Source organism: Bidens hawaiensis, unplaced genomic scaffold (assembly GCF_021521415.1).
Source record: "Bidens hawaiensis isolate Kalapana, Puna unplaced genomic scaffold, B.hawaiensis_p1.1 tig00006250_1, whole genome shotgun sequence".
Classification (NCBI taxonomy): Eukaryota; Viridiplantae; Streptophyta; class Magnoliopsida; order Asterales; family Asteraceae; genus Bidens; species Bidens hawaiensis.
In genome coordinates this window covers 367,547-381,473 of record NW_027491413.1, presented here as the reverse complement: position 1 = coordinate 381,473, position 13,927 = coordinate 367,547, and the positions used below count along the sequence as shown (strand labels likewise).

Genomic DNA, 13,927 nt, shown 5'->3' with positions numbered 1-13,927 from the left:
TCGATTTTTATTATATGCAAAACAAAAACCGAACCGTCGATTTTTGTTTCGATTCGGTTTTTCGGTTCCGGATTGGTTTTTTCGGTTTCTTGCACACCCCTAATTAAATAAATAAGACTTCATGGTAAGATCCTGCCCTAAAGGCGCTATAGCCTTTTCAAAAATGTTTTTAACGAAATAGGACACAAAAAGACCTTATGCATTTAAATGGAGGTTTCTCATGCATTTAACCCGAATTCGCAAGTACGAGTCTCGCGAAACTCGGATAGTCTTTAAATGGGTTATAACATCCCATTTATTTATGAAACTTTTTCATAATCAAACAATAATTTTCGCGGGTAATGGGTCTCACCAAACCCGGATAACCCTTAAACTGGTTATAACATCTCATTTATTTGTGAAATAACCTCTTAATTATCAAAGAATAATTTTCGTGGGTTATGGGTTTTACCAAACCCTAATAGCCTTCAAATGGGGTTATAATATCGCATTTATTGTTAAAACACTTTTTATCATCAAACCCTAATTTAATTTATCTCCTTTAAATGTTCTCCGTTGCTAGCCTATCATCTCCTTCATTGGTTAACTTCCGATACTACTCACCATCGTCAACTACATCAATTGTTCGTTTATGTTTGTTAGTTAAAAAACTAAAAAAACCTACACAATTCAATTGAAAAAACCCAAACGCTAAAAAATATAATGAGTGTAACAAACTAATATATATGCATTAAATTAAGGGGCATTTATATATATTCCCTTATTATATATTTGCCTAACCCTTAAACATCAATTACATATATCCCCTTTCTAAACCACATATATTACATATCTATCTATTTTATTAAAATTAACTATTTTACCCTTAATGAACTAATTAAACAACTACTTACATATATCCCCTTCCTAATAGCATCAATTACATATCTCCCAACTTAAACCAAAACGAGTCGTTGTTAAGATAAACAAATCAAAGCTAATAAATTCAGTTGGAGTCAGTTTTTTTAATTGTTAGCAAATATAAGAAGGTATTTTTAACATAGTTTATAGGTTATAATATTTCTAACCTGGAACATTTACAATAATAAATAACTAATGACCTAAGTAACAGTTGGCAATTAAAAAAATAAGAGCAACCAACAACACTCTGGATCAAAAAGATAATTCATCTAATGAGCTAAACTCCAGTTGATCTTCTAGAAGCCTTCTTTCGGCATTGTCCGCCATGAGGATTAGAATGAACAAAAACCTTGATTTTGATTTATTGGTTATGGAACCATTTAGGTCGTAAAGAAGGCTTCTTTTTTATTTTTTTTACTGTTAATTCATAAAGACACAGATACTATCTTTTAACTCTTAAGTGTGCCCTGAATGGAAGCATGAGTATTATAAAATAAAAAGGGTAGAAGGGTAATTACATGTTATAAGGGGAAATATGCATTTATATTTTAACATCGGGAAATATGTGATTGAAACTTGAAAGGCTTAAGGAGAAGATATATGTAAAAATCCCTTAAATTAAAACAAAACTACGTTTAAAATATAATAAATCATCATAAAATTGCTAAACGATTAAAAACAAAAACTTAAATAAACTCCCGTAACACGGGAGGATCAAACTAGTATTTCTACATGACCCAATATGACAAAACCCGACTTGGTATAATGTTTTCTACATCAAATTCTAAAATAAAGTTGCAACAGAGATCATTAATACAAGTAAAAGAGCCCACGCGGACAAGGTTGGTTTGTTAAAGTGACCCATTTTTATGGTCGGTATAGTTAACTTTTGGTAATACGAATTTAAAGTGCAATTCTTTCCCTCAATTCGGTAGGATTTAGTTATCATGTTGACGATTACATTATGTATGTATTTGATTTTTTTTCTAGACAGTAAATCAAATTCTCAGAAGGGCTAAAAAATAAATAATTAAATATAGAGAATGCCGATCGATGGTAATGTTGGCATTTTGTTTATGAGTTGAACACACAATTTAGTAAGTTAACTATAAATTAACTATCAAAATCATGTCCAACTCGTCTTCCGTTAGCTTATCAATTGTTTTTAATCTAATGAAGAGACTTGTACAGCATGTATTATACTATCGATGACTAAAAACGAAGCATTACCGCAAACCTTTACCCTAAAAATATATAATTACTTGATGGCCAATAATATTAATAAAAAATCACTTCAAAAGTAAAAACACAAAAGAGAAGTTATCGAAAAATTGTAAAAGTACCTAATGGCCAATAATAACATGTGAATCTTAAAAAACGAAATTTCTTTAGAAATTTTGCTTATATGGGTCGGGTTGCTGTTAGAAGGAAGCTCCGGCTCAAAACACACGTCTGCATCCAGAAATAATAATATGCACACGGTTAAAATATGCAAGCAGGTCAAGTATGGGTCAACAATGTTATCTCTTGGTTAATATCAAACATTAACCAAACCGAATCCACCTGATCATCAAAAGGTTCTTCAGTTAAAAAGGTTTTTTTTTTCCCAAAGTTATCTTTAGTTCTTTTGATCCGTTTCCCTTTAAAGTCTAATCCTTTGGACCCTTATATACAAAAGCATATACTGAATTCACCCTCGATCATCAAAATTGCAAGAAAATGGAAACCATTTTGTCTCGTGAAAAACCGACAAATTTACATTTTGAGATGATGGTGTTTTACTTTTTGTTTAAATCAAAAAGACCAAAGTGCCCATGATTCAGCATTAGACTCCTAAATTACTAAACGTCAGCATTTTTAATCTTTGTAAAAAGTCAACTGATATTACCTTCGGAAGGAGGTGGTCAAACCGCCCACCTTGGACTAGCGTTTGATATGGGCCCGGTAAACAAATGCTGCAACATGCCCTTTGTTTAAAGTCTCCCAAACTGAAATCCTTTATTAAAAAACAAACAAAAGAACGAAAAAATAATTAAATGTGGTTACATAAACATTAAAAATATGAAATGTCCAGTTGGGTACAAACCAAAATACTTGTAATTCCAAATGATTGATGTCTCGTGAAGCTCATAGTAAGATCGTGGAGTTCGTTCAGTGAAGTACTAAAAATCATGCTGCAGCTAGCATCAACTTTTAAGAACAAGTTGACAGATTTCAAGAAACTTCAGCAGGTAAAACTGGCCCAATTGACCAGTTACGCATTTGACCATAAACAAACATAAGCATGCACGTACCCTTAACGCCCTCGATCCAGTCCATATGTATATTAACAGTCAAGTTTCGAGACCATTTCTTGTCTTAAAAACACACCATGTTCGGCAGCAAGCCAAGTGTTGTAATCTTCAAAGTTCTGCAGAATCATTGAGTCAGCAAAAGTCAAACCGGAAAAAGAAGGGGAATATTAAATGCATTTGCAAAAAATAGTATGACTTTAATTGCCCCTGCACTTTGTGACATATACATGGCAGAGTTAGCCAAAAGAATACCTGTGCCCGTAAAAAAACGCAATAAAATATGTTCATCTTTGACTTTTATAAGTCAAACTGTCAATACGCGTATTAATATGATCACCTTTGAACTTTTTAAGTCATACCGTCAATATGCATTTAAATTTGATCAGTTTTGACTTTTAAAAGTCAAACAGTCCTAATGCAATTCAGTATTGGGTTTTAAAAGTCAAACAATTATAATGAAATAAAATGGGATTCGGTTATTTCGATTCAGTTTTTATATATTACTTAAAATAAAAAATGAAGATGAATGAACAAACATAAACGTAGACACGAATTAGCAATGTAGACACGAATTAGCAAAAGCGAGGATATCAAATATCTAGGTGTTTCTCTAAAAACACTTTTGTTACATGGTACTCGTGAATGAACCGGTGTCATAGGTGTTCATCTAATAGGTTAATGTGCACCATTTTTAGTTTGACAAGCCAAATGAAACTCGTTAAAAATATTTGCCTGGCTATTTTTGTAATCATCAGCTGATATTTTTTACGTATTCGTTTGTTCGGAATTTTTTATTTTTGAATTATTATATCTATTATTTAATTGAGATATGTAAGGCATAGATAGATCACAAAAATGCTACTAACAAAAAACGAAAAGAAGTACTTATATATCAACGAGAGAATTGCTAAACTGACAGAAAACCAGTATCGAATGGTAAACTGTCTCGGCCGCATCGTGCGGGTTTCTACTAGTTATTTAATATATTCAATATATATTTGTATAATAATAATTTTTATGAACAGAATTATAATAGAAATAACTAAATAATATATATTTTGTTATATATAAAATTGTAGTTAATAAATATATGAAAATAATTACAAATTTAGATAAATTAATAAATAAATAGTAAACGAGCTGAGATTAAGCTCCATAAACAGAGCTTGAAACGAGCCCAGCTTGCTGTAAGTTAAACAAGCCGGGTTTGAGCCTATAGTCGAGCTATGGCTTGGCTCGTTTACACCCGTTAATAATAAGTGGGAAAATAAATATACCTTATTTGAAAATGCTTCTCGGACTTCTCATTTCCTGTCTCGGATTTCTTCTTCACGCCTTCTCTTTGCATCTTCTTGAGAAAGTAACGTATCTTCATCTCTTCTGTTTGCATTTAACGACTGGCAGCAGAGGCTGTGGCAGTGATAAACTTTGACCGCAAAACCGGTCTTCTCATTGTACCACCCTTTGTTTCTGTCGTCTTTATCAGAACCCCAATCAGCCGACCTCTCTCTGTTGTATCTCTCCATTGCAGATAATGAGTAAGGAATTTAGTAAAAGATGGCAAATGCGTAGGACCAGTAAAGGGTTAAATTTAGTGCAGATTGGGTCTACCAGAAAACACGTTTTTGTACAGTTTTTAAATATTTATACAACAAATGCTGCGTTAATTATGATCTGACTATTACGGTATGAATCTAAATAATAGAAAGGTTTAATAGACTAATAATATCTCAGGTGATTTTCAACCTGTTTTGACATATTTTCCCTTTCTATGTTCTTTTATTTTGACCAATTTGAGAGAGAGAAAAAGAACTGAATCGACCCATTTATAGACTAATAATCATCAACATCAGTAGCCAACATCGTGTAGCCAACATCGTGTCTTTCAGCCAACTTGAGCAGACGAAGCTGAGATGCAACAAGAAAAGTTTTCCCTTTTCCCAAGGCCATTTCTAATAACAGGAAAAAACATTTGTAAGCAAAACAAAAGGGTTTAGAATTTCCAGTAGATAGCAAATGACTATAGTTTACACGCTAACTATTAGGGTAGTTGTAATTGACAGCAAATCCAGACATGTTTCCTTCCACATTCCGTCTCACTTAAGATAAATGTGGCTGGTTTCGTCCTACCATGGACTCATCAGGAGAGCGGCAACAGCTCCCGACCAGTGGTGCGTTCGACGTGTAAACACGTCTAGGCACCTACACTCTACAAATCACTGCGACCGACCATCCCCGATGAAATCCGTACTAGCCAAGCTTTCAAGCACAAACAAGCATCAAAGTGTTCTGGTTCAAACATTATGAAGAGTGCATCATTGTTTATTTATTTCCCTTTATTGAAACCCACCATAGGTTATTATTATTATTATTATTATTATAATTATTATTATTACTATTGTTATTATTAAGGGGAAGGATCATGAGAGAGCCCCCCTTCGTGAGAGAACTCGCGAGAACTCTATCTAACCATTACTAAACCCTAAAAGCTAAACCCCAAACCCTAAACCTTAAAACTAAACCCTAACCCTTAAAAACTAAACTAGACCCTAAACTCTAAAACTAAACTAGACCCTAAACTCTAAAAATTAAACCCTAAACCCTAGAAAAATATCTACACTTAAACCAATGGTTAGATAGAGCTCTCTCACGAAGGAGGAATTCTCTCATCATGCTTCCCCTAATACTTGGTGTATTATTTATTTAGAATAAAACCAACAAAACACCGGTATACTATGTTGTTTGGCTATCAGATAGACTCGTAACGGTTTCTAGGTAGGTATAGATCACAGTGTTAGCCCCCAAAAAAGGAACATGTAGAGATCTGGCCCACCTGCGGAAAAAAAAGGAAAAAAACTAAAATCCCACTCCCTTTTTTTAGCTGATTTACTAGATGTTGGAATAGCCATTGATGGGTACTTGTTACACCTGCAAATAAGCATCTTGTAGTTTGTTATTCATATGGTTAATATCAATTAGAGTAAAGTAATACCAAAAAAAAAACTAAAACCTCAACACATGCTCACTGTTGCCGTATCATAAAGACTAACTTTGTTCGAAATCCACACTTGGTTCGAAGCACAACCATGGGAGCTAACTTTGCAACCATCATTCCAAGCTGCTTTAAGTTGTGTCCAACTGCAAGAAGAACATACAATAAACATGAGTATATAAATCTTAAAAAGTGGTTACTGCCCAAATCTACCAATGCAACAGTGCACACATATGTGCTATCCTGAGTTCATTACTGCTACTATTTATAAGAACAAAAGTATAAAATGTATAAAACGTCTTTTTTTTGGTCAATTTATTTATTTGGTACCACCTTATCATGACATATTGCATCTTTATTACCCTGTTCTAAAGTTTATGCCTAAACATTATAATCACAAAGAAAAAAAGGCTTTTCTAAACTTTTAGAAGATGGATAATTTTTAGTAAATGAAAGCCTCGCAGCCTAATTCTCATAAAATTTTACTGCAGCTTTAAACTCACACACCGGCTCTAGCTCCGGTACACCATTATGATGCACAATACAGTAAGGTGTTTATAAGCAAAAAGAGGATCCATATGCCAAAAAATATATATTAATAATCTTTAACCTAAAGTTACCTGATTTAATGTTTCAGTAGGTTGTGGAGCCGCCACACGAGAGTTCAGAATATAACACGGTGACAATATGCTTTCTTGTTTGAAACGACTTTTCCCATGGCCGAGAGCTGCTTCTTCAATCTTCCTCATGCATATTGGAACTATAAAATACATATACAAAACATTTATAAGTATATCACTGCAATATCATATCAAACTTATGCTATTGACTTTACACATATAATGGAAATATAACTCATTTTAATGGGAAATAAAATTTATAATCATATAAAGGAAAGTGATTTTGCATCTAATTTATATTAAAAAAAGGTATAAAGATCAGATTTTAATATTAGTTTTATTTGTACTTATGTAGTGTGCTCACAATACAAAATCAACACATTTGCATTTCTTAAGACAAATTTTAGAGCGGCTATAGCCAGTGACTTACAATGTAGGAGACTCCTTTGGTACAGGTGTGTCTCGGTGGTGGTGTACCCTGGTTTCATCTCTACCATGCCAAAGTTAGAACTACAATCACGGAAAACCAGTTAAGAGGGTCCACGAGCTTAAAACCCGTAGACAGTCCGACACACAAGTCGGTCGGGGCCACCATTAATGTCATATGTATATGTCAATAACATGTACTGAGATGCCCGCACAAATGTGAGCAAAAACCTAACCCTAAGAACATACCTGATAGCTATTGGGACCATCACCAACTAATCCAAGTTCAGCCGTGTAGGGTCGAGCACAGCCATTAGGGCAACCTGTGAGTCTTAACTACTATGGATTCATTATATGGGAGACCAACCTAATATTACAAAACAATTTAAAAACTTTAAGAACACCTAACAACTAATCATGATATTTATTTTATATATTTAATATTATTTGAAGGTAGTTTTGTCATCTATTATTTGTAACTTTGTGATTAGATATGCGCACACACACACACATATGGATAACTCAAGATGTTAAAATCCATTTCTCAAAGAAAATACCTTCTCAACTACAGCTCGGACACGCTTAAGAAGGTCGGGAATTCCTCGCTCGGTTATGGCGAGAGGGCAGAGCAAGGCATGCCATTGCAGTTATGTTAAGGGGGTCCACATAAGTAGGAGGCTACAAAAATAAACAATATATATAAATACACACACAAATAGGTGCTCCTCAAAACAAAACAAAACAAAACAAGATATGCATGACAGATGCGTGATTACCAAGAGACCGCCTTGCGCTAGAGCTACAGTGATGGGGCGTTTCCACGAAGGGCGGATATCACAAAGAACAATATTTTGGTTTGCGGTGATGCGTACATTCAAGTTATACTTCTCGACTATTTCTCGTAGCGTCTTCTTTGCTATTCCCTTAACCTTACCACTGTCAGCACGGAGCCCACAAAACAAATGATACAAATAAGCTTTGTTTAAGCAATCAACTCATAACTTAAAAGAATGAACCAAATTATGTGAAAAAAAATGTAATGAAACTTACTTGTTCATGCCAACCCAGAAGGCTTTTAAAACTCCCACTTGGGCAGGTTCAAACGTCTTTCCATAATACTGCTCAACAACCGACCTAAACTTTTCAATCCCCCATGAATCTATCAAACACTTCATTCTGCTGTACCTGCGATCATCTCGTCTACCATTTTCTCGTTGTATGACAACAATAGCCTTCACTGCATACAAAATATCCTCTTTAGGCACATAACCTATCAGCTCTGCCAAACGAGGAAAAGTGGTTTCCACCCTATGTGTCCTTCCCATCCCACCACCAACCTGAAAAACATAAATAAATACTCAAATATACAACAAACCGACAATATTAAACGAGTATGTATAATGCTTATTAGAAGTGACATACGTATGTATATATTGAAACCCTGTGGTTCTCCATTTTCATCAGAAACAACCACCACACCAATGCCGTTTGTGAAAAGATCAACCGAGTTAAAAGTAGGCACATTAAAAACTGCTCTCTTGAACTTTCTTGGAAAGAACTGAGTTCCATAAATTGGTTCAGCAGAGTCGGGAAAATGCGTCCCATGTGAATTATCATTGCGGGCTTTCACAACTTCAGGAAGTTCTGAAGTCATAAATTTCTCCCCATCAACCCACATGTCATAATAAAATCCAGATTGTGGAGTTAATAGTGCTGCAATGTTGTCTGTTGTTTATTGTGCAAAAAGGTAATCTTTTTTCATAAACGGGGCAGCAGGAGCAAGAACGTTTTTGTTGAGATCCCATGTTTTTGATGATGGTGCTCGTAACTGTTTTAGGGTCCTTTTTGAGAGCTCCATGAAGCTGAAATGTTTGTCGGGTGGTCAACCGAAGGGTTCCAATACCAAACTGATCAGCAAGATCATCCATTACAAGGTACATTTGATTGGAAACTTTTCCACACGCGTTATTGTACGAAGCATAAACGAGCTCGATTTAGCACCTTTTTCATCTCTGTCATATTGCTGGTAACTTCCATGGAACTTATCAGTTGTGTAGCAGCCTCATTGATCTTAGGTGCATCAGTTAACAACTCTTCATTCAAAGTTAGAACTACACTCACAGAAAACCCGTTAAGAGGGTCCACGAGCTTAAAACCCGTAGACACTCCGACGCACAAATCAGTCGGAGCCACAATTAATGTCAGGTGTATACGTAAATATCATGTATTGAGATGCCCACGCAAATGTGAGAAAAAACCTAACCCTGAGAACATGTATATTAAAATTACCTGATTGTTTTAGTGTTTTGATAGGTTCTAAAGCATACATTTGTCTCTGCAACACTTCTTTGTCACTCTCTTAATTTCCCATCTACAAATACAAAACAAAATACATAATTGAACTTCTTTAGGCAGTAAGATATTACAACTAACATACAAAACATGCCTCGTTACTTAACTTTTTAGGAGTCTTCTAGCATACACTTGATGTCAGCGAGCTTCAGCATTTTCTCCAATAATCACAAGAACCAACATTTTCTACGCAATACAAAAACAAAAACAAGGAACACAATGATTCAATACAAATGTTGAAAAGTGTAAGAATACCTGAGCATAATCCTCCAGACACACATAAGCAGGTAGTGTGACAGAATATATGAAACATCAAAACTTCCACCGAGAAGCAGGCGCTTTAAGTTTAGCAACCTAAAAGAGAGAATATAAATTAACAAACAAGAGATTATACAAACAACAACAACAAGAAGCTAACTATTAACGAGAATTCTTACACAATCTTTTTTTGGTTTAGCTTCAGTTTTTACAAGGCTTCGTTTCGGTTGCTTTGCCACAGATGCAGTACAACCGGATCTTTTCACACCTTTTGTGAGATTCCTAGAATCATCGATCCGCTTTTGAGTTCGGGATGATGCAGCGACCACCGATGAAGGCTGTATGGCATAACGAAACAGCATAAATATGTAAGCAAACATCATGCAGGTATATAAATTGAGAAAAAAAAATTTATGAAAAATATATCAATCAATCAATCAATCAAGCCCTGTATATCCCACCGCATAGCACGCTATCGGTAGGGTCAGGGGAGGGTGGGATGTAGGCAAGTCTTTCCTCTATCCGAGAGAATAGAGAGGCTGCTTCCAGAGAGACCCCTGGCTCATAAAGCTACATACAGGTAATCATAGTAAACATACATCCTACAAGCAAAAGACACTTAGCAATACATAGATAACAAACTACCAAAAAAGCAAGGAATCTGTAACCTACTAAGAAAAGGGCATAAGAAACAAAAAGCAGCATCAAAACAAAAAAATATTCATAAACAAGGATCAAGAAAACTGTCAATTTAAAATATGAAGCTCTCAAAAAAAACTGTCAATTTAAAAACATTATTTTCAAGCTCTCAAAATTGAAAAACACAAAGACAGAAGTAACACTAATGAGAATTCTTACCGTAGGAGGATCTTGATTTTCTGTGATATATGATCTTATTGGAGTAAACGTAATCGCGTCAAGCTCCTTTTGTAGAGCATTTAAGCGGCGGATTGCGTCCTCGCGAAACTTTTCAAATTGTTCATTATGAGCAACCTAAAAGAGAGAATAGAAATTAATAAACAAGCGATTAAACAAACAACAACCGGATGATGCTAATTATTTACCACATAACAGAACATAATTTTAATAATATTAACGAGAATTCTCACACAATCTTTTTTTGGTTTAGCTTCAGTTTTTACAAGGCTTCGTTTCGGTGGCTTTGTCACAGATGCAATAGGACCAGATCTTTTCACACCTTTTGTGGCATTCTTAGAATCATTGATGTGCTTTTGAGCTTGGGATGATCCAGTGACCACCGATGAAGGCTGTATGGTTATAACGAAACCACATTAGTATATCAGTATGTAAAAAATATCATGTGAATTTATAATTTAAGAAAAAAAAGAACATTTATAAAAAATATAAAAAAAGGCATCACCTTTCGAGCAGTAGGCAGCAGCTTTACATCTTTTCTTTTATCACATTTAAGTTTAGCAACCTAAAAGAAAACATACAAAAGATTAAACAAACAACAGGATGATGCTAATTATTATACCACATAACAGAACATAATTTTAATAATAATAATGAGAATTCTTACAAAATCCTTTTTTGGTTTAGTTTCAGTTTTCACAAGGCTTTGTTTCGGTTGCTTTGTCACAGATGCAATAGGACCAGATCTTTTCACACCTTTTGTGGCATTCTTAGAATCATCGATCCGCTTTTGAGTTTGGGATGATGCAGCGACTACCCATGAAGGCTGTATGGTTATAACGAAACCACATCAGTATATCAGTATGTAAAAAATATCATGCGGATTTATAATTTAAGAAAAAAAAGAACACTTATAAAAAATATGAAAACAGGCATTACCTTTCGAGTAGTAGGCAGCAGCTTTACATCTTCTCTTTTATCACATTTAAGTTTAGCAACCTAAAAGAAAACATACAAAAGATTAAACAAACAACAGGATGATGCTAATTATTATACCACATAACAGAACATAATTTTAATAATATTAACGAGAATTCTTACACAATCTTTTTTTGGTTTAGCTTCAGTTTTTACAAGGCTTCGTTTCGGTTGCTTTGTCACAGATGAAATAGGACCAGATCTTTTCACACCTTTTGTGGCATTCTTAGAATCATTGATGTGCTTTTGAGCTTGGGATGATCCAGTGACCACCGATGAAGGCTGTATGGTTATAACGAAACCACATTAGTATATCAGTATGTAAAAAATATCATGTGAATTTATAATTTAAGAAAAAAAAGAACATTTATAAAAAATATAAAAAAAGGCATCACCTTTCGAGCAGTAGGCAGCAGCTTTACATCTTTTCTTTTATCACATTTAAGTTTAGCAACCTAAAAGAAAACATACAAAAGATTAAACAAACAACAGGATGATGCTAATTATTATACCACATAACAGAACATAATTTTAATAATAATAATGAGAATTCTTACAAAATCCTTTTTTGGTTTAGTTTCAGTTTTCACAAGGCTTTGTTTCGGTTGCTTTGTCACAGATGCAACAGGACCAGATCTTTTCACACCTTTTGTGGCATTCTTAGAATCATCGATCCGCTTTTGAGTTTGGGATGATGCAGCGACTACCCATGAAGGCTGTATGGTTATAACGAAACCACATCAGTATATCAGTATGTAAAAAATATCAGGCGGATTTATAATTTAAGAAAAAAAAGAACACTTATAAAAAATATGAAAAAAGGCATTACCTTTCGAGTAGTAGGCAGCAGCTTTACATCTTCTCTTTTATCACATTTAAGTTTAGCAACCTAAAAGAAAACATACAAAAGATTAAACAAACAACAGGATGATGCTAATTATTATACCACATAACAGAACATAATTTTAATAATATTAACGAGAATTCTTACACAATCTTTTTTTGGTTTAGCTTCAGTTTTTACAAGGCTTCGTTTCGGTTGCTTTGTCACAGATGAAATAGGACCAGATCTTTTCACACCTTTTGTGGCATTCTTAGAATCATTGATGTGCTTTTGAGCTTGGGATGATCCAGCGACCGCCCATGAAGGCTGTATGGTTATAACGAAACCACATTAGTATATCAGTATGTAAAAAATATCATGCGGATTTATAATTATAGAAAAAAAGAACATTTATAAAAAAATGAAAAAGGCATCACCTTTCGAGCAGTAGGCAGCAGCTTTACAACTTCTCTTTTATCACATTTAAGTTTAGCAACCTAAAAGAAAACATACAAAAGATTAACCAAACAACAGGATGATGCTAATTATTATACCACATAACAGAAAATTATTAATAATAATAATGAGAATTCTTACAAAATCATTTTTTGGTTTAGTTTCAGTTTTCACAAGGCTTTGTTTCGGTTGCTTTGTCACAAATACAGTACGACCAGATCTTTTCACACCTTTTGTGGGATTCCTAGAATCATCGATCCGCTTTTGAGTTCGGGATGATGCAGCGACCACCCATGAAGGCTGTTGGCATAATGAAACCGCATCAATATATGTAAACAAGTATCAAGCAGATATATAATTTGAGAAAAAAAAACATTAAAAAAATGAATAAAGTCATATATCACCTTTCGAGCAGTAGGCACTAGCTTTACATCTTCTCTTATGTCACTTTTAAGTTTAGCAGCCTAAAAGAGAGAATAGAGCATAACAAACAGGAGGTTAAACAAACAACAACGACGATGCTAATTAGTCTACCACATAATAGAACAGAACACAACATAACATTAATAATGAGAATTCTTACAGGATCTCGTTTTAGTTTAGTTTCGGTTTTCACAGGATCTTGTTTTGGTCGTTTTGGCACAGATGCAATAGGAGCGGATCTTTTCACAGCTTTTGTGGGATTCTCGATCTGCTTTTGAGTTTGGGATGATCCAGATAACAAGGAAGAATCTGCCGTTGATGTGTTGGAACCATGATGTTGAAGTGAAGCAGCGTTTGCAGCTTCGATTGTAAGAATTGGTGGAGTAACATAAGCAGATTTTGAAGATACTGATGATGATGACTTCATATCAGATTCCTCTTGTTCAGTTACCTCCCATGAAGGGTGTATGGAATAACGAAAACCGGATTCTTTTTCTTCTTCAGTGACCACCAATGAAGGCTGTAACGA

General features: G+C 34.4%; 1 protein-coding gene, 2 long non-coding RNA genes and 1 pseudogene across 4 annotated transcripts; all 4 read right to left on the bottom strand.

Annotated features, from left to right (window-relative positions):
* Positions 1-6,208: 6,208 nt before the first annotated feature.
* LOC143631703 (sulfite reductase 1 [ferredoxin], chloroplastic-like) lies at positions 6,209-9,428 on the bottom strand (annotated as a pseudogene).
* Positions 9,429-9,430: 2 nt separating this feature from the next.
* On the bottom strand, positions 9,431-11,313 carry LOC143631728 (uncharacterized). Of its 2 annotated transcripts, XR_013153414.1 has the most exons (4): positions 10,952-11,051; positions 10,701-10,835; positions 10,022-10,180; positions 9,432-9,938 (listed from the first exon to the last, which is right to left on the bottom strand). It is a non-coding gene; the product is annotated as an uncharacterized LOC143631728 (long non-coding RNA). The 2 variants fall into 2 exon arrangements; XR_013153415.1 differs by lacking the exons at positions 10,701-10,835; positions 10,952-11,051 and adding an exon at positions 11,224-11,313 and having other exon boundaries at positions 9,431-9,938.
* A 99-nt stretch (positions 11,314-11,412) lies between these two features.
* Positions 11,413-11,849, bottom strand: LOC143631732 (uncharacterized). The gene is made up of 3 exons (XR_013153419.1): positions 11,820-11,849; positions 11,658-11,717; positions 11,413-11,544 (listed from the first exon to the last, which is right to left on the bottom strand). It is a non-coding gene; the product is annotated as an uncharacterized LOC143631732 (long non-coding RNA).
* Positions 11,850-12,202: 353 nt separating this feature from the next.
* On the bottom strand, positions 12,203-13,857 carry LOC143631702 (uncharacterized). Its single transcript, XM_077100380.1, has 7 exons — positions 13,762-13,857; positions 13,559-13,650; positions 13,380-13,439; positions 13,206-13,275; positions 12,688-12,776; positions 12,526-12,585; positions 12,203-12,412 (listed from the first exon to the last, which is right to left on the bottom strand). Exons 1-7 carry the CDS (start codon positions 13,823-13,825, stop codon positions 12,203-12,205), a joined length of 645 nt encoding a protein of 214 aa, XP_076956495.1. The 5' UTR covers positions 13,826-13,857.
* Between the last annotated feature and the right edge of the window lie 70 nt (positions 13,858-13,927).